General features: G+C 38.5%; 1 protein-coding gene across 1 annotated transcript in view; it reads left to right on the top strand.

The window, feature by feature from the left end:
• The window catches only part of LMBRD1 (LMBR1 domain containing 1), a 233,313-nt gene that overhangs the window by 155,170 nt on the left and 57,634 nt on the right, over positions 1-20,509 (top strand). The window contains exons 10-13 of the mRNA XM_006263155.3: positions 12,685-12,749; positions 14,511-14,613; positions 16,149-16,253; positions 19,211-19,360. Coding sequence (XP_006263217.1) covers positions 12,685-12,749; positions 14,511-14,613; positions 16,149-16,253; positions 19,211-19,360 — 423 coding nt within the window. The remainder of the gene's footprint in view (positions 1-12,684; positions 12,750-14,510; positions 14,614-16,148; positions 16,254-19,210; positions 19,361-20,509) is intronic.

The raw sequence follows: 20,509 nt of genomic DNA, 5'->3' as shown, positions 1-20,509 counted from the left end.
TACTACCACAAAACAGCAAGGGAGAAAAACATCTGTGTGATCTGCCATTAGCTTAGCTATGTAGTTTCTAGCTTTTTATCTAAGGACCTGAAAACATCCAGTATGAAATTTGGAAATGGATATGTTCTAACTATAGCCAATAAATAATTTTCAGCATTTTACCAAGAAACCACTGGCTGCTCCTTCCCCTTCCTGCTCCCATTTGGCATGGTCTTTATTTTTTTATGACATGGAAAGCAATTTAAACCAGTGTGTCACCAAAACAGTACTTACCTAGAACTGTTTTGATGTAAGGCAATGATATTACTGTATTTACTTGAATACAAGACCAGGTTTTTTCCCCAGTCAGCATGGGAGGAAGGGTGAGTCCCCCATCTTTCATATTTGCATACAAGGAAACATCATTAAATACATTATCTGTCACTTAAACTGCTGCCAAAAGCAACATGCGCTCAGTAATGGAAACAACCTACATTTCATTTTTTTCAGGATCCCAGAACTCATGAAACCCAGGGGAGCAGAAGGCAAGGGGGCTACCTGTCCCCCCCCATTTATTTTCTGTACTGTAGGAGTGGGAGGGGGACAAAAATAAGGCAAGCCTCCTATAACTATATTTTATACCTATACAAACTATAACCAGTTTATACATTTTCCATATACCCCCAATAATTAGATTCTATAGTCTTGTATCCAGTGCCATCTTAATATTGAATAAATATGATAATTCCCTGTGTGACAATTGTTTTCAAAAGAAAAGTAAACCATATTGACAAGCAGACTGTCAGTATTGGGATGATGGAGCATGCCTCAGATTCACTGTATGGTGTCCTACAAACCAGAGACAGTCATGTTCCACATTTAATGTGGAATATCTTTGTAGTTATTTTACTATTTTTATGGCTCTTTTAACCTGACTGAGAATAACATGTTATTTATGGTGAAATTAGCATAGTATTTTTTCCATCAATATAACTTTATAGCTGAAAAACCTCACATCTAGGGAAGGTACTGCTTGCCAGTCCCTATACATTAGGTTCTTTTTTTAATGAATTATTGTTGAAAGAATAGATAATAACCTATACTCTTGTTCTTAGTGTTGTAGTTGCTGTGGATCCTAGGACAAATAAAATCCTTTCTCACATTTTTAAATATTTAAAGCCTAATACTAGTTTTGGATTGTAAGGGAGTATGAAGAAGAAATTGGTGGGTTTCACTGATCCCCATTTCACGTGTCCTTGTGTTGGAGCCAACAAGTTGCGTGCATGTCCCTAATGGACCTTGTTAGTTTGGGGGGGGGGGGAGGGGGCAAAAAAAATCCCTCATACACATCTAGATCTTGATCCAAACTGACTACTTCCTCTGTATTAAAGTACTGGTTCACCAAGTTTTAGTCATTCTATCCATTGAGCTAAATTGCAGATGAAACATAATTTACTGTGTGGTAACTTGCACTGGATTTTACTCTGTAATAAGGAGCAAACGAAACTAGCTTGCCCAAACTATCTCCCTCCAGTAGATGCTATTACAGTGCTTGGTTACTAGGTGGTGGGGAGCCACTTTCTGCAAAGGAAGAGGGCTGTGTTGGGCTATGATTAGGAACAAACTAAACTTGCAATTTTGCAAAATTGGGCAATGTCCATGAAATCTGCATGGGGGGATGGGGGGAGTGGAGGGAAAGCTTACTAAAAATACAATGCTGGATCCCCAGGGGAAGCCAGCAGACCCCTTTTGGCAGGCTATGAGGCCAGGCCACAGTGACTATGGGAAGGGGGCTGCCAGCATGAAGGGGAACAGCCAAGATGGCTGGTGCCCTCATCAATGAATGCTGAGGGCTGCCAGTTATCTAGCACTGGTCCTCCAGTCGATAGCGGGGGGTGGAGGGGTGGTCACATGATAGACCGCCCTTATCCAATCGGCAGCAAGGGACAGGACCACTCAGCCAGTTTGGGGAGGGGCGGGGAGTGTGATAAGCCCACAAGTGGTGGCTGACCCCATAGTCTGCATGTAAAATCAACTGCCTGCCACCAGATTTTGGATAGGCCCCTAGGTGTAATTAACTGGGGAAGTGTTCCATGTGTGGGGGGTTGTTTGTTTGTTTTTTGTTTTTTTGTTTTGGTGGTAAGTTTTTACACGTTTTTCAGAATATGACTCTCCTGGATTTGGGTGATATATTACCATGTGGCATGCCTGTTCTACTTTAAAAGAAGGACAGTGAATTACACAATAAGCATGTCTGTACCCTGCCTTTGGAAACCAATAATTCATTTTAAAGAACCTTTTATTAAGGATTCTTGTGAGCTAGGTGGAAAGAAATAACAAGCTCAGATATTGAATGTAGAAGATCTCAGAGGCTTTTCTTCCTTCATTTTGAAATGTTTGTAATTTGGGGGTGGGGAAAGAAGGAAGAATTTGTAGGAATAACTTTAAAAGGTGGGAGCAAGAAGTTTGCAAAAAAGGGGTAAAAGATAAGGAAATGAAGTCTGTCTTGGAGGTTGGAAAGTGTAAGGTTAGTGTGTATTGTAAAAAGCAAAGATGATTTTACTTTGCAACGTCTAAAACCGGTAAAAGCCTTTTAAGCCATGTATAAAAGAATGAAAAGTCAAGCTGCTGTGCAGCAAGGATGCAATTGAAGTTAGAAGATACTGAGGTCAAGCTCTATTTATGCATATGAATAATGGAATAGCTGTTAAGACTCAGAATATAGGTTTAGAAACTACCACACAGTACTCCATTTCATTAATATTGGTATATGATTATGGTCATCCACTTGGTATTTTGAATTCAACTTGAGAACTTTAGAGTGGCCAGTAGGATGACTGAGGGAATAGAGAGTTTGTTTTATGTGGAAACTGAATTAGCTTTGTTTCTTTATATTTAGTAAAGAAAAGACAGAGGGGTCTATAATTGCAGTCTGTAAATATATTGGGAGCAAATCCAAGGCAGGAAGAGGGGCATTTAGGCTAAAGGACTATTTTGGCAAAAGAATAAATGGGTATAAAATAACCCTGAGTAAATTTTAATGTTGAAAATTAGAACGCTTTTTGATATGCAGAGTGAGATTCTACCAGTAGTAGTAGTGAGTATAAACAACCATTAATCAAGATTTGGTATTTGATTAGTTTTTTTTGTAATAGCAGGGAATTGCATCTATCCTAGCACATCTTAATTCTGTATTCCTGTATATTGATTAGTCCAACTGGCTTTTTGGCAGAAACTATTGGCATAATCTGTCTTCACTTGCTGTTGTGTAATTCCCAATTTTTCTCTTTATATTATTGAGTTTCTATTCTATTTCAGTGTAACAACTTTTCCGTGTCAAAATTTTTGGATAACCAAGTTTTTCTATTTGAAAATGAATATTTTAGTCTAAATTTGCATCTAATATGTTAATGTTTACACTATTCAGATCTTAACCTTTTTTTGTCATCTTGTCATTACTATGTTAGGCTTCTAAATTTGTACAGCATTTGACAATTCCACTTTCAGATCTGACCATGGGGAGAGCCACCCTAATCCAATTAGTGTTGAAAACAAGACTTCTCTAGCTTTTAGAGGTTCTGGGCATAATTGTCCAGTTTGCACCACTATACAAACAGTAAAACATGCATTTATTCACCGAGAACAGGCTAGTGGAGGACTTGCTTTGGGGAAAGAGGACCCTTGACTGGTAGAGAGCTGGCAGACCTGGTAGAGCAATGTGCTCTGTTGGTTGCTGTTTTACCTTTAACTCTGGCATGGATAGAGTGGAGAGAAGCTGTTAAGTACTTTGTACCAACCAATGTAAGTTGGTATAGCTGTGGTAGTAGTGCATCAGAGCATCCCAACTACTTCTTGGTAGCTCCTCATCCATTGTGTCAGATAGTGGAGAATATGGCTTATTGTGTGTTTCCTTTTGATTTGTCTTGGGGCATAAAGTAAACTGCAGTGTGATTCATTTTAAAAAGAGTTTACTGCTCTTCCTGTGGAACAAGTTGAAATCACTACCTTTCCTTCCATTTTTCTTGCTGCTAGCCTTCCTCCCCCCCACCCTTTTGAAATATTGTGAGTTCAGGGTTGAAAACCCCCATGGGAAATGCTCTGCACAGCTGAGATGGAAGCTCAGCTGCTTCAGTAAAGAGACGGCACTCTCCTACTCAGCAACTATTTTCTGGCTTATTGACTAAAATAGATGGGGTCTGAAATGAGGTCTAGTCTGTTGCCAGAGTAGGTTGTCTACACGAGTCCTGGGTTACAAGATGGGAAATTTAGGCCCTCAAGTAAGAATGCAAGACCTTTCTGAGTTTCTTTTTAGAGGAGGAGGGAATAGGAATGCTTGTCCCAAAATAGTCTAATACCAGTATATCCTGTGAGTACAGTTTCACAGGGACTACTGAGCAGCTATGGCTGGAAAGAGTTCAAAGAAGAGATGGTTGTAAAGAATTTGCTTTGAGGTAGCTTTTAAATCATAGGAGTGTTGTGCTTGACTGATGTCAAGCAAAAAATGGCACTTGAGGAAAGAGCTAGAAAAAACACTGAGAAAGTAGCATTAGCTATTAAAGAAATGACTGTGCCTGTCATGCCCTCTATAGTTATTTTGTTAGACCATGTAATTAGGTGAGGTGTTGGTGGTCTTCCAGGGAAAGGGGTAGATTTCTGCCCCAATGACTTTTTGCTTCAGTGTACATCTTGTGTTGAGGACTGTTCTATCTTAGACCACTTCCTTTACATATTGGACAAAAAAAAAAGTTCTCAGAACTAGCACTTCTGTCTTTATAAATTGAGTAGGTCGCAGAAGAATTGCATTCATTGTTACAAAAGAAGCATATGATGGATCCAGAACCTTAGCTGGATTCTCCTGAATATTTTTACCCTTGAACTTTTGCTGGTACTGCGTACACATCTGACCATATAGGTAGTAAAGATTAATTTCCAATTGGAGCAGTAAAATGACCTACTATTATGAGTTTCTTGAAGCTTTTATTGGTCTGAACATTTTTGCTGTGTTGTAGGAGTGGGGAGAATTGATTCTATCTCAGTTATTTTTAAGACTACCATTGCATGTGCAGCTACATGAAATTTGTTTTAGAGTTTTAAATATCTATGTGGAGAGTTTAACATGTGGAGAACATAATTGGGTGAGAAATATTTACTTTGTCCTTGTTTTTAAGGTATTTAGTCCTCTGTGACCTTCCCTTGTTAGTACATTACTTGTTCATTTTAACATTTCAGTATGAGAATGTAGCAGATAAGTAATTTTAACACATTTGACGTCAGCATATTTTTAGAACTTTTTTTAGGAAGATTAATGCTTGCTTGCTTACTTAATCTAGTATACCATGAATTTTTGAAATTTTTCTTCATATCCTCAAACTGAAGTTTCTTTTAGAACTTAATGAGCAGCCTAATAGCTCTGTTTTTCTAAATATGTCAACAGTTGGTGGCTTTAATAAAGATCTTAGCCCTTCCAAATATATTTCTTACTTTGCTAAAATTCAAAGTTGATGAAATGTAGATTAATGTAATATAACTGCTAAAGCCATGTGATGACTTCTATCCATGAAGTATGAACATGTAATAGCTTTTCTTTTAGATCATTGTGTAGCCAAAGTACAACATGAATGGGCATTCCATTTTGAGAAGTTTTTATCCAGTTTCTAGTATCATAGTACACCTGTGTTTGTCATGGACTGAGATCTTACTGTGTTAGGTCATGCCCCAAAGAAAATTTAATCCAAGTATAATGGGGCAAAAGATTGTACAGGTTTCCCTCTACGCAGTACATGTGTTCCTGGAGAATGGCGCATAAATCAAATTCACATAAAGCAAACATACTTTACAATGTAACAAATAGGGATAGGTTCCCATGGCAGTGAGAGAGGGAGGGAGTCTGGGACTAGGGGAGGGGTGCTGCTTCCGGGGCTGCACAAGGCAGCAAAGCAGAGAGAACAGAGCAGGACTTAATCCAGCCCTGGCTGCAGCAGCCCTGAGCATGGCCGGCACCAGCTGCCTGCAGCTGCTGGGCTGCACCGTGCTCCACCTGTCCCTCCCCATGCCTGGGCTCACCCTAGCTCCTGGGCTGCGCCGTGCTGTGCTGTGGTGCAGGCAGCTGGTGTCGGCTGTTCCTGGAGCTGCTCCAGCATGGGCTGAGGTGAGTGCTGTGCCCTGTGCTGCCCAGGGCTCTGCTTGTCTGCGCTCACCCCAGCCCATGCTGGAGCAGCCCCAGGAGCAGCTGACACGAGTTGCCTGTACCACTGCACGGTGCAGCCCAGGAGCTAGGGTGAGCCCAGACATGGGGGGGGGGGGGGGAGCAAGACGCAGCCCAGCAGCTGCAGGCAGCTGGTGTCAGCTGCTCCCAGGGCTGCTGCAGTTGGAGCTGGGTGAGTGGGACCACAGCCCTTTCCCTTCTCCCCTACAGACTTACCTGCTTGGGGTGGGGGGGTGGCATTTATGCTGATCACATAAGAGCAAATTTGCGTATAAAGAACCCACATAAGTTGAGGGAAAACTGTACAAAGAAGCTGAGATGGTATTGGTCAGCATGGTAGACTCTCTCTCAAAACATCAGTCCCTAGTTGTCAAGTTTTTTGTAGGCATCACGGCCAGTAGTAGGGTGTCTGTGTTTGGGGGGAGGGGAGAGGAGGGGGTGGAGGGAGAAATTTTTGTATGAGGAGGAATTAACAGATTGACAAATGTATACAGGCAATATAGGAGAAAGTCTAGGTGCCTGTTCAAAAATGAAACGAGTGGCTAGGGAAGTTTTGCATCATTGATCTGTGGTCAAAGTTCTACTTTTGATATAGTTTTCTGGTAGATAGTGAAAAGAGTATGGATTTTTGAAATTGAAAACAAATTCCCTTTAATCATAAAAACTAAAGTGGTGAAAAGGTGTTTTGGATGAATATTAGCAGGGTAACACTGCATTTAAAAAGGATGCAAAAAAGGATGATGCAGCCATCTGAAGTGATATAAGAACAACTGGAAGAGTTGGATGGCCATAGATGGATCAAAAAGGCTGCATCTCAATATAACATTGAGCCTGATATACAGTCTGTTCCTAATTATGCAAACTTGCATTTGGTCATATTCTTTAAAACGTAAAATGGGTTCTTATGAACACGTGCAGAAAGAGCCTGTCCTTAGCTACTTGGTAAGACTAAACAATGATAAATGTATATTTCCTCAAGATGACTTATAAAAGAAAACAAATAATGCTCCCTGCCTTCCTCCTCTCTCTCCTAATCCCCCAGTGTCAGGCCAAAAAAAAGTCCTTGTGGGAATCTCACTAGAAGCTAGTGCTTGGCTTTGGATTTTTATTTGCTAAATAAAAATAAATAACTAGAAGCATTTCTGTAGGACCGGATTTGGCAACTTATGGCCTGCGTGCTGAATTGGGCCTGTAGATCCAGGGGAGTTGGGTGTTTTGGTAGTAGGGGCTTCATCTGTAAGGTTGCCAGGGAGTGGAGAGCAGTGGCAGCAGTGGTTGTGTGGGAGGTGTGGGTAGGAACTGTGATTGCAGTGGTGAGAGCCACTTTGGAAATGGAACTTGACTCCCAGGTGCTAGCCATTACAGCAATCCTTGGCCCAAAATGTTGCCAGCTCCTTCTCCTAGCACCCAGAACTAAGCTCCATTGCAGCATTGTTTTGCTCCAAAATATTGCTGATTCCTAGAGTAGAATTCTTTATTTACAAATGCTGTTTGCAAGCTGTCAGTTCGTTAAATTTGGTGTTGGCTGCAGTGACTTAGTATATGTCTAATTAGTTTTTCAGTTCACTTTTATTGCTTACTTGATTTTTATATACCACGCTCCCAAAAAGTGTCATGTAGTTTACAGTAAAAACGAGATGCATTCTAAAAATATTAAAATATGCTGTGTAATAAAACAACTCCTTAAACAATATCCCCAAACTTAACAAAACCCACTTGCTAAAAGCTTGCCCAAATAAAGTTCTTACAGCACTTCTGAAAGAGAGCCAGGTTTAGTCTCTAGGGGACTTCAAGGGGAAGGGAGTTTCAAAGCTGAGAAACGACTACCGAGAAAAGCCTTCCATGTATTTTCACTAACCAAACCTGGGGCATGGGCAGAACTTCCTCCCTATTGTCAGGGCCTCAGCTGACATTAGATCATGATGGAATGAACCCGTGGAGGTGGTCTCTTATTTTAGTTCACATGGCATTGGACTAAGATATTAGATTTAAAAAATAACAATGTTAGCCAAACCTGTAATTGGGGTGTTAAATGTTTAAATGATAACATATTTATATCTGCTATGCATTACCAATTAACATTTAGTGCAGGGCACAGTCTGGCAGGGAAGGAAAGTGGTGCAGTGCTTCAGGAACAGACAGGCAGGAGGGAGGGGTAAGGAGGAGGGGAAGGGCAGGGGTGAGGAGGGACTAGTACCCATAGCCTGTGAGGTTAAAGGCTATTTAAATACTTCAAATCTATTAAAGCTATTAAAACTACTGGGCACAAGAGCTTTTCCCAGACTACTGAACCTTCCTAGTGCTTCCAATTTAACATCAGTGGTTCATCAACCTTTTTTAAACAATACTCCTTGCATAAAGGTTATCTGACCCTGCAAAACTTTATTTTAATTTTTATGTAATTGCTGTTCCTGTTACTTTTCAGTTAATCAGCTGGCTAGGAAGCACATAAAATTGAATTAATTCTAGTTGCTTTGAAATTGTTCTGGTTTCTGAAATTTAGGGCAAAAGGCAGGGAGAATAGGCTAAAAAAAACTCCTTCCTTCCTTTTTTTTAAAGCAGAACCTGATATTATCATAGAGTACTAAAGGAGCTAGTAAGAGCAGTTTCGGAGCCATTAGTGATTTATGTGACAGCTTAGATGAGACGGATGAAATCCAAAATTCTGGAGAAAAGACAAATAATAGTACAAATTTATTAAAAGGTAGAGAAAAATGGAATTGGGCCAGTCAGTCTAATCTCAAAAAGAGGACAGGTAAAAGATGTAAGTTTGTATAGTTTAGAAAGAGAGAACACTCAAGGTAACAAGTATTTCAGTATAGAAGGTTTTTTAAATGGATAGCAGTCTTCGTCATTTTGTTCTAAATTGAACCAAAAATAATTTACTTGATTTATAGCAAGTGAGATCTTGGTTAGGAGTTTTTTTTTTCTAAATATAACTATTGAAGTGTTATAATAGGCTACTTAAAACAATTGTGAAATCTGTCTTCAGTGGCTCTTAAGAGTGAATTATGCATATTCCTTCAGAATGGAGTTGGGTTTTGCAGTCTGAAATAATTATCTCTAATGGATGATGGAGGCCCCCTTAATATATTTACTTGAATACAAGATGAATCCCCCCGCTCCACCCCCACAGTCAGCATGGGTGGGGGGGAGGGGAAGTCCCTTGTCTTATATTTGCACACAAGGAAACCTCATTAAATATATTGGCAGCAGTTTAATGATTGATTGAAAGCAGCATGTGCTTAGTAATGGAAACCAACTATGAAGTTGATTTAAATTCACCTAATACAGAGTATGACTAAAACGCATGGCCCACATTGGGCGAATATGCTGATGGGAACCTACCACAAGGATGGGTTAGTGCAGCCCACCTGTATAAGATGCATGGTAGTTCCCCATGAGTCCATTCTTCCTCAGTGCTGACTATTTTTTCAAGTCTTGATGAACCACTAGATAGAATACTTTTCAACTTCTTCACTCCTGCTGAGCTGTGCCTTTCTTTTCCATTTCAAATGATTCCTGTTTCTTCACCAGCTTTAAATGTCTAGAAAACATCACCAGATGGAGCCTCAAACAGTTCACCCAGAATCTCACTCCCTCTCTCAGCATGCTAGACCAGGTTGCCCTGAGTCTCATCTGCATATACACTTTGGGAAGATGTCAGGACTTTTGACAAGAACATCTGGTTCTAGTGGGGAGCTAATTAAAACATGGCTTCTTTTTGTAGGAGGTATCAGGAGTACATGCATGTACTGAGCTATGGGATGACCATGGCTTGAAATGCTGTTGACTCTGGTGGGGCCCAGCCCAATGAACTGCTTGGCAAATCATGAGCCTTTTGACTTTGGACTGTTATCACATATTTGCTTCTTGGCCTCTTGAAGGCTCAGATCAAGTGTCATACTATATATATGCAGGTACAAAAGTGTTGCTTAATTGCATTTTTGGAGTACCTGTGCTAAAACCTGCAGCAGTTTCAAAATGGGTATAGTGCATCAATTCTGTATGAACTAATTCTATGGGTACTATATGTAAATTGCCACAGCTATGTTTATTTCAAGGTCATCATTTTTCAAATTCCTTCCTCACTTCCATGTGCTCAGGGAGAGCTGGGTCTGATCGGAGGGAGGGGTAGGGGCATCAGGTGGAAGATGGTGGGGGGGAATGGGATGGCAGAGGGCAAGGGGGCTAGCTGACCCCTCAGACTTATTTTCCCTACTGTAGCAGTGGGAGAGGGACAAATTCAAGACAAAGCTTCCAAAATTAGATTGTATACCTGGAAAACTTTATGATCCATTTTATAAGTCTTCCATAAATCAATCCAGTTACTGGGGGGCATTGTCTTTATGTTCAGGGTCATCTTATTCAACTATATAGGATATTTCCTTTCCATCCCTCCACGCCCCCTATGCCCACCCTCTTCTTTTTTTTTTTTCTTTTTCTTTAAATATTCTTGCTATAATACAACTCTGAACCACTCTTCTTCATACAAAGATACAGAAAGTGACCTGTCAATATTTTTATACAAGAAGGGGGATCAAATCGGTAAAAGCTAGTCATTAGAGGTAATTAACTACCACTTCTAGACTAGGATCAAATATAACATAGAATGTATTGAAGTCCTATTATGATACTTGTAAGGAGGCCTGTTCTGTTTCTTAAATAAGTGTTGCATTGCGGTTACAAAGATAGTGGAAAAAGTCAAAGGTGTATTTGTCTCCCACATGCATATTCTTAGCTCTTTTAAAAATTTTTAATAGGCTCGTGATGACACTGATGCAAATGGATGTGGGTCTATGATCTCATAGTTCAAGTAGGTTTTTTGAAAATTCTACAGAGAAAACAAGCGACTGAGCCTTTTAATAGGCTGTTACAATTCAGGAAAAAAGTTTAAAAAAAAAAAACAACCAAAAACAATTTTTTACAATGCAAAAAAAGTCTCTCTTGATGTCATGCATTTCATTTGTTGATATCTCCTCCCTCCCCCCCCCCCCCCCCCCCCCCCGGTCTGTTCTCAGGAGTACCTTGCTATAAAGATTTATTTTCCTTCCTCAGATGACTTAAATCTGAGTCAGACTATATAGTTTGGGAAAAAAATATTTACTTGGCTGTGAGGTTAAATATGGCCTTTGAAATACTGTATCTTGTTTGGAAGGGCAACTAGAAGCATTCTCATAGAAGTTTCTTTTAATGAAGGTATACAGCATGGATATTTGATCAATATTGCATTGTTTCAGTTCTTTATTGGACATAGTTCCTGAAACTGAGGCAATCCCCAGTGAGTCTTTTAGGCCCTTAAGTAGAGCTCTCACTCCCTTGATGGTCTTTATCGGACCTTCTCTCATATGGTCCCAAAGCTTTGAGGAAGGAAATCTTTGCTGTTCCAACAGACTACAGATCCAGATAAAAAAATAATGCATAACATATTTACAGGAGTACAGGTTGTAGGTGTATTGGTTTAAGGACATAGGCAGACAAGGTTCTTTGGGTAAATCTGGTATCTTTTATTAGACCAACTCAAATAGTTGGAAAAAAATCTGCTTCTTAGCAACCTTTAGGATATAAATACCCTTCATCAGGCTAAGACTAACTTTTCCAACTATTTGAGTTGGTCTAATAAAAGATACCAGATTTACCCAAAGAACCTTGTCTGCCTATGTAACACACTTAACTTTTTTCATGGCCTCTATAATATAAAGAGTATAAGGATATCACAGTAAACACTGCATTAGGTAGGTGTGCCATCTCAAGTTTGTTTCAGTAGCATATAGCTAGGATTCATTGTCTCTTATGTGTATGCTATTGAAACCTAACACCTGATCTTCAATTCTGTTCATAAATTTAATTCCTGTACCAATGAAAGCAATACATTTTTTCTTACTATCTTTTACCTTAATGTGGCAGAGGCCTATTTCTATATGGTTAAATTTAATATATTTTTTTTTCTTCTGCCCATGGGCATTTATACACATATTCTAGGATGGTTGTGGGGGGGAGTGCTTTAATTGGAGCAGTTCTGAGAGCTGGTCTAATTTAAAGGCCAACAATGTCACATGTATTCAGTGTCCTGCACTTCAAAATGGTGGCTGGGGTGGTTTTAACTGAGACTTGCTCGAGCTTTAGTTAAAGCACCTCGCTGCAACTTTGAAGTGCAGGGATGTTGAATAAACATGGTGTGCGTGCTAATTAGCATGCTCCAGCAGGCTCAGTTAATCGAGTCTGCTCTGACACGTGCTAATTAACACGTGTCTGAGTAGACATCCAGAACGCATGTAGGTGCCCTGAGATTTCCCATAGACTATTTCCTTTATTCATAAGGCTTCAAAGTATATTTCAAAAAGGGAATAGTCACCAAGCAATCTTATTTTGATGAAGCATTACAGCACGCAAATAAATCCTTGATTAATTGATTTAACACAAAATGTATTATGTAAAGTTTAATAGCAATGTCAAAAACCATTTTAAGTTGGATAATAATGTGTCTCTCTTTGTTTTAGATTGTGTGGGGAGTGTTTTTCGTTATTGTGGCACTGTTGTTCACAATTTCCCTCTTCTTGTCAAAGTAAGTACATTGTAGTACCTGTTGTGCAAATCAGTTATGAAATCATGTAGTTTATATGTGCTTTAAGATGAAATCCATCAGTGGAACTTGTTTGCTTTAAAGAGTTACCTGATTTACTTTAGAAGCATTCTGTGGTGGTGTATTTTCTTTTCTCTTGGAAAAGCAAACTTGCCTTATTCCTTTTTAATTAGCCACAATGCTTTACTTTTCATATACTACTTCTACATCTGGTTAAAGCTGAAGAGAGAACACAATAGATTTTGGATCTAAATAAAGGTTACTATCTGATTTGTATTCAGTTTAACAAAGGAGTTATGCATGTGCTTTAATATTAACGTGAAGCATGCATCTGTTCTTTACGTGGCCAGGAAATCAGTACTTTTAACCATGCAATAATGAGCTTAGTTTACTTTTTTTCACATTTAAGATGAATCACTACAAGTTGAATATACCACTTCCCACTTGATGAAAAAGGGAAGTCTTGATAGTTTTCAGATATGGTACTCATTCATGACAGCCTCTCAAGATTTTTTTTTTTTTGTATCTCTTTTAGTACTTACTTCTGGGTCAGGGGAGAAAAAAAGTAGGTAGAGGAAACTAAGGCCATGTACAGGTGTTGTCTTTCTACCAGGACAGTTGTTGCATACTCAGTAGAACCTAGAAGCATATAAGCTTTCATTCAGTTTCTCCTGGGGGAAACATGTTCCCTGTCGCAACCTAGATGATCTCCCCTGGCGAGAAATTCATACAAGAAAGAACTCTTGCACATTTCTCCATGGTGTACTCTGGGAGGCCACTAGTGTTAGTAGGGCAAGCCTGCCCCCTCCCCTGCTCACCCTGCCCTCTCAACCTACCATATCCCAACTGGGGAACCCTGGTCTGGGGAGTAGGCAATGAGTCCCTTCCTAGAGTGATCTGGCAATCCCTGGTATAGGAAACAGACTGGGGACCTCATCTTACTGCTCTCTGCCTCTTCCCAAAACCAGGCACTGTCTAGCTTGCAGAATGGGCTGGGCTGGGGTTGCCCTGCTGCTCCCTTCTGTCTGCTCTTGGAGGCTGAGAGCACAGCTAAAGAGACTGCTTCTCATCTGTTCCCCAGACCAGAGACACCCCAGTCTGTGGAAGGTGTGATCTTTCCCTATTTCTTTTGGACCCTAAGGGGTATAGAACAAGTAGAACTATCACTGCTCCTCATGCCTTCCCCAGGATGGGGTCACCCTGCTTTGGTAAATGCCTGGAGAACAGGGAAGATGGGGTAGCTGCAGGTTAAACTGTACATTCCCTCTCTAGTGTTGAACATGTTTCAGAAATGAACACCTGTTTGTGGCCTAAGTGATGCATCTTACACAGATGCATATCAATGCCATAGCTTGAACAGGAATAATCTGACTTGTATGCATTTTTGCAGCCCAAACTTTAACTGTTAATATAGGGGATGGTGTGAAAATGCAGTGTATGAATGGGAAAATAAATGCATTCTTTCAGTTATAATTTTTAATCATACCAAAAGTAAGTGATTCTTAATATGACAGTGCAGTTGAAGCTGTTTGTAGGTGGTGGTGTTGTCTAGGAAATTTACAGCAGACAAACATTTTTAGCATTTCTTATATTTTGGTTCAGTTGTATAGTTTGATTATACCAACTGTATATCCAAAAAAAAAAAATCCTTGTCTTAATCTGAGATCTCTTTAAATGAACTTGAAAGTGTGGTACCAGGAGGGAAGACATAAATATTTAACTAGTTTTTCCTATATACTACAGCTTGGACAAAGCTCTGCATTCAGCTGGCTTCGATTCTGGATTTATAATTTTAGGAACTAATCTGACCAATCCATTGAATATGCTTTTACCTGTTTTACAAACAGTAAGTTATAAATTTTGATTGATATATGGTATGTTCTGTTTTTACTGAAATAGTATATTTTGTTCAAGAAAGCTGCCAAAAGATAAATTACAGTGGCCCAAGCTTATTAAAAATCTTTTATCTGCAGTAACTTTTTTTTTTTGGAGGGAGGAGGAAGGGATGGAAGGGGAAGCCATTTTTTTTTTCTAATCAGCACTGTTGCATTCCAGTCGTCGTCTTCCCTGGTTTTGGCAATTATGCTGGCAATCATAAAGATCTTGCGTTAATGTGAAAAAAAATTGCTTGTCATAGTAGCATATGAGCAATCAGTAACCTTTTTTTATTGTTGACTTTTTTTTTTAAACCAGTGGATAGAGACATAGCAAATGTTGCCCAACTTGAAGTGATTGTTTAGAAGATGAGGAAAGCTATCAAGTCCTCCACTGCCATATACAGTTCAGCTAAACAGCAAACAATCGTATTTGCCTCTGTTAAAGCCTACAGCACAAACTAAAAAAAGTGTGCAATTATAAATGCTTGTCTAAGGAGTTGTTTTGCTTTTGGAAGAACTTCCTTTAATCAAATACATTGTCAAATTTTTACCTTTTTTAAGACTAGTTTGCACTAAACATCTTAAACTTATGAGTAGATGCAGGAGATTTTGAAAGCATAAGAATAGAAAAAAGGACCCTAGATATTGTAATTAGGGCAAAAGGATGGTGAACAAAGGTACTGATGTACATGGAGAGGGAGGGAGCCAGGACAAGGAGAAACTTTGAGAAACCTTAGTGATGAAATTTGTACTGTATCAAGAAGATGTGAAGAACTAAGTAATGTATCTAGAGTAGTGCGCTAGGAGCTAGGGAGGGTAACGGATCATTCCAAGCTGACATTAAGTGACTTGGCAATATAATGCTTTACAAATAACTTACATTTATTGACTCTTAATTAATCAATACAATTCAGGCTCCTAAGATTACTTGCTGCAACGTTATCTACAGTAGCTTGTAAAAGTGCCCATGGAAGTGATGGATGTTTGTTTTTCTTGCAAACCAAAAAAGTTGCCTCTTTTTTTATAAGATTTTTAAATGCATTAAACCTCTGAAATTTAACACTGGATGTTCCTGTAAATCTCTAAAGAGTGGAATTGAAGAGATCAAAGTTTGTAAAACTCTTTTATATACATGCAGATGTTTTTTTTTTTTAAATTTTTTAGTTTCAAACATAGATAATACTTACAATTTCAAATACAGGTGAACCATAGAAAAATGAACAAAGTTAGTCAGTTTCTTCAACTTGACTGACCACACTTGATGCAGGTGAAATTAATTGGTGGGCTTTTGGTTTTTACACTAATAATTTATTTCCCTTCCTCACTATGTTGCATGCAGTGTCAATGTACAGGATGGAGTTTGTACTTCTATTATGCAACGTGAGGAAATATTACATTTATTTAAAATAAGAGTTATTCTTGTTTTGGTGCTAAAGTTTTGTAACATTTTTAATGCCCTCTTTTTTTCATTTTTTTTATATGTTAATATTCATGTCGTCTTTAGGTTTTTCCACTTGATTATATCCTCATTACAACTATCGTTATGTATTTTATCTTCACTTCAATGGCAGGCATTCGAAACATGGGCATATGGTTCTTTTGGATAAGGGTAAATATTTCTTGTTTATTTGAATCTTATTTAATATTTAATCTAAATCTGTGTAACAAGAATTTAATAGAACGTGGTTTTTGAAATCCAAATCCCTTTTTTCTGTAAAATACACAAATGGAAATGGCATAAAGCGAGCATTCTGTGTAAACAGTTCTTGCAATGAGTTTTAGTAGCAAGAGTAGTAAGAAATTCAGCTATTAAAGAAATACAAACTACTAGGTTTTGGGCTGATGGCTCGGTTAAAATGCAGATTTAAATCTGAGATAATTCTAGGTTCTAAGCTAGCAAAGACTGGGAGCTTTGTGCAAGTAGCCTGTTAATTGTATGGTCCTGAGATGCAAATATGTTAACACTTACTATTTTAATTTGGCTTCTGGGTTTTATTTTGTGTTCTTTTTACATCTTTCATTGCTCCACTTAGTTTTCCTCTTGAATCAAAGCTCATCTTAAATGCATTGTTCCCTTGTGGGCTACCTATAGGAAGTCTGGTAATTTCCTAACCTCTACAGTAGAGTAAAAGATGGATTAATACCTATCACCCTGTTTGCTATTCTTTGTTCCTTCTTCATGCCATTCACTAGTTCACTCACTCTTCCTTAGTCATCTTTCCCTAGTTTCAGACTTTTTTTCCTGAAGTAAGGGACAGATTGTTCCACCTGTTAGGCACCTAAGTGTGATTCTGTTCTACCCTGCTTGGGTCCTTTAAAATTCATGAATACACCTACTGTTGTAACGTATCATATCTTACCTTGAAGACTGAGCTGCAAAAAAGCAGCAATGGAGAAAAGAATCCACTTTCCCCAAGTTTCTGAAAAACGGTTAATAAAATGTGGAATAGAATCATATGTAGGCACATAAGTGGACTTCTCACTTAAGTGAAACAGTATCTGACCCTCAGTATTTCCCTTGCTCCTTGACTTAAGCTTGCTAATAAGAAAGTCCAAGAAGCATCTATCTTAACTGCAAACAGTTTTACTTCCTCATGCAATGTAATGGAATTCATTTTACATGAGAACAGTTCGGTCCCACTGAAAGTGGTGGGAAGTGGTAGTCATTTGTAACAAGGAAGCTTTTTGTCAAGTTTTGAAGTTGAGGATCTAAGACCATGAGAGTCTAGAAAATATCAAGTCCTGTGAATAGATCCCTGAATTGGCAACCTGGGTGGGTACAATATGGAAGCACCTTTTTGCTTGAGGAAGTCCTCCTACTCAATGATCAGAGCCCTCAACTGAAATTTAAGTCCTCAGCTAAAGAGTTTAAGTACCTTGTAGGGAATTCTACTGTAGACAGACAGAAATATAGGAATCTTTCTTTGCCCTTTTTGTACTTTGTCATCTTTATAGGATTTGGAGCACTATGGTTGCAATCCCAAAGCCTCTCTAAGTTAATGACAGGCTATGTAACCACCAGGGTGGCCAACCCAAGAATTTTTTTTCTACTGATGCATGTTGCTGATTTGCATACTGTGAATATAAATTTTCTGCCAGGCCCTGCCCTGCCCTGCTGTTAAGCCACAAAGAAGGGTTAGGTTTAATATCAACCGTAGTTTTAAAAAAAAAAAAAAAAAAGTTTGGTTGGCAGTAAGACTGTTTGCTTGTAATAAATTTATTCTTAGGTTGGCAACCCTGCTTAATTGCATTTGATGGGGTTGTTTTTTTACGCTCTGCTGCCCCCACTTACCACAGGGCCCTGCACCATGCTGCACCTCGTCTCCCAGCCTTACCCCTATGGCCCCAGTCCTCTTTTCCTGGCAACGGAAGCCTACCTGTTACGCAGCAGTATTGCAGGCAGGCTGGAATGGTGCAGCAGCAGCATATGGCTGAGAGCATGGGTACAATGCTCCTGCTTGAACACCAAGTGGCATTGTTGCCTGGAAAAACTTTAAGGTGCATCTGCTCTGTGTTTTTTAATGGATGGCTCAAGGTTTTTTTTTTTTTTTTACAGACTTTACTGACAGCCACTTAAGCCTAGTTCCTTCTATTTTTTTTTTTTTTAATTCTTTAGTGATGGTTGGCAACCCTGTGGACCATTGTCTTGTAAAGTAGATTTACCACTACCTACTTTCCTGACTAGGATGATGTGATTCTTAGCTTTCATCAAAGTATCTTGAGGGGCTATTACATGAGCAAAGTGATGTTGTAAAAATAGTTAAATTGTATTAATCTTTTGTAAAAATTTGAGAATGGGACTGATTTAATATGTAAATAGTGTGTAGAATTTAGAATTTTGTGGGTGGGTTTCTTTTTGTTTGTATATTTTTAAAGTTCATATTATGCTGGAACATGTCTTGAGTAGGGCGTAAGCCCTCAATGCATGTGATTTGGCTTTATTGGTAGAAAATAAACATAAACATCATCCTAACTTCCTTTCCCGAGTGTGACTATCCTAAGGTTTTTCCCTTCAGAATCTTCTTGTATGTCTTGCCTGTTTATTTTTCCCCATCCATTACTGTCACCTTCCCTCTTGAAAAGTTTTAATAACCTGTACTTGCTGCAGTGAATCTGCAGGAAATTTCCTGCACTGTTCTAGTGTCCCTTGACAGGGTCAGATTAAGGGAAGGATCTTGTTCACTTAGTTGCAGTAAATCATAAAGCATCTTCACTTATACTCGCTTACTTTTATCTTTTATCTTAAGTAAAATAACTGCAGAAGAGTTGGAAATTTCAAATACAATCAGTTCAAAACAAATTGAGTGTTTAGTCGCTTTCAAAGTTAGTGTAAATTTATATTTAGAGTGTTTTTATGTTTAAATAAGATGTTGCATTTAAAGCTGTTTAGGGGAATGCATGTTTCAAAAACATTTTAAGATACGTACGTTACCAGCATAGGTATGTAGGATGGAACTCGGAGAAAAAGGAAAAAAAAAAAATTGCCTTGCACTGAACTAAAATTCAGTTTACATAAGCAATGATCTACTTATTTTTGCGCATGTTTCAGTGTATGTTTTCTTTTAGTTGTACAAGATTAGACGAGGCAAAACTCGACCCCAGGCACTCTTATTTCTCTGCATGATACTTCTACTGATTGTTCTACACACAAGCTACATGATCTACAGCCTTGCACCTCAATATGTAATGTATGGAAGCCAAAAGTACCTGACACAGGTGAGGTCCTTTTAATAAATATTAGTGTGGGCAGGGATGTGGCAAGGTCTTATTGCTTTGGAGTGTGATTGTAGGAAGACTTCTAATGTTATAAGATGTGTATTTTGTTTTGAGGACTGTATCCTTGTTACAAAATGCAGGGTTAAATTCCCAAATACTTGTCATTTTTATTTTAGGAAGGGAAAAACTAGTTGTTGACACTAGTTTCCAGGTTTTCTTTAGCATAAACAGTAGTTACCTGGAAACTAGTGCCAAAGAGCTGCAACCAATGCCAAAATTGCAATCAGGAATAGGATGATTAAAAATTAGTGGTATGTTGGGTGCCACTAAGTGGAGAGGTAGCTAGCTGTGTTAATCTGAATTCAGGAAGAAGTCTGGGCACACTTCGGCCTTTTTTTATAGACTAAATTAGAAGTGCATAGCATAAGCTTTCATAAGCAGCAGATATACTTCATCACTAAATGGTCATGATCTAATGATTATTCTGGTTTCGAAGTGTAATTGATGCTTTTTAAAAGGAAAATTCCACATAGCTGGAAATAAAAGAAGAACCAAACTAGCTGGGAGAAGAAAGTAAAAGAAAGATCAGAATAACAGGACACTCTACAAGATGCCCCAAAGCCACAGTACTGCAACCAAGGGAGAAAGCTGCTGCCAAACCACATCAAAGACGATAAAAATGCTTAAATATACAAGCAACAAAAAAATCCCAACTGTTATAGTCCATTGCTAGGGGGGAATGGTAGAATCTTCAATGCAGATAAGGCTGAAGTCTTAGTAAAAATTTCTCTTCTGTATTTGAGAAAAGGACAGAAGTAGATACTTTTACCATATAGAAATACATCCACTCCAACAGTAAGTAATAATATTTGACTGGTTAAAAAATACTTGATAAAATAATTTAAGTATTAAATATATTACAAAAGTGAAAAGAGACTTTAGTTTTCAGTGGGCTAGATATTTGTGGTAATTTCAAAAAACAAATGTAATTATGAAACAATGAAATTAATTTCTGTAACTATCTACATTGGGTAAATGTAAACGTGAATGATACTTAAGTATTTTATAGTTGCTGTTTTCTATTTAATTTTTTTTTTTAATTCTGTAACTGAGGCTGGGGTTTGGGGATAAAAGCCAAAAGAAAGAAGA

The sequence above is a fragment of the Alligator mississippiensis genome, chromosome 1 (genome assembly GCF_030867095.1).
Source record: "Alligator mississippiensis isolate rAllMis1 chromosome 1, rAllMis1, whole genome shotgun sequence".
NCBI classification, from domain to species: domain Eukaryota; kingdom Metazoa; phylum Chordata; order Crocodylia; family Alligatoridae; genus Alligator; species Alligator mississippiensis.
This window is presented reverse-complemented; position numbering and strand designations above follow the sequence as displayed.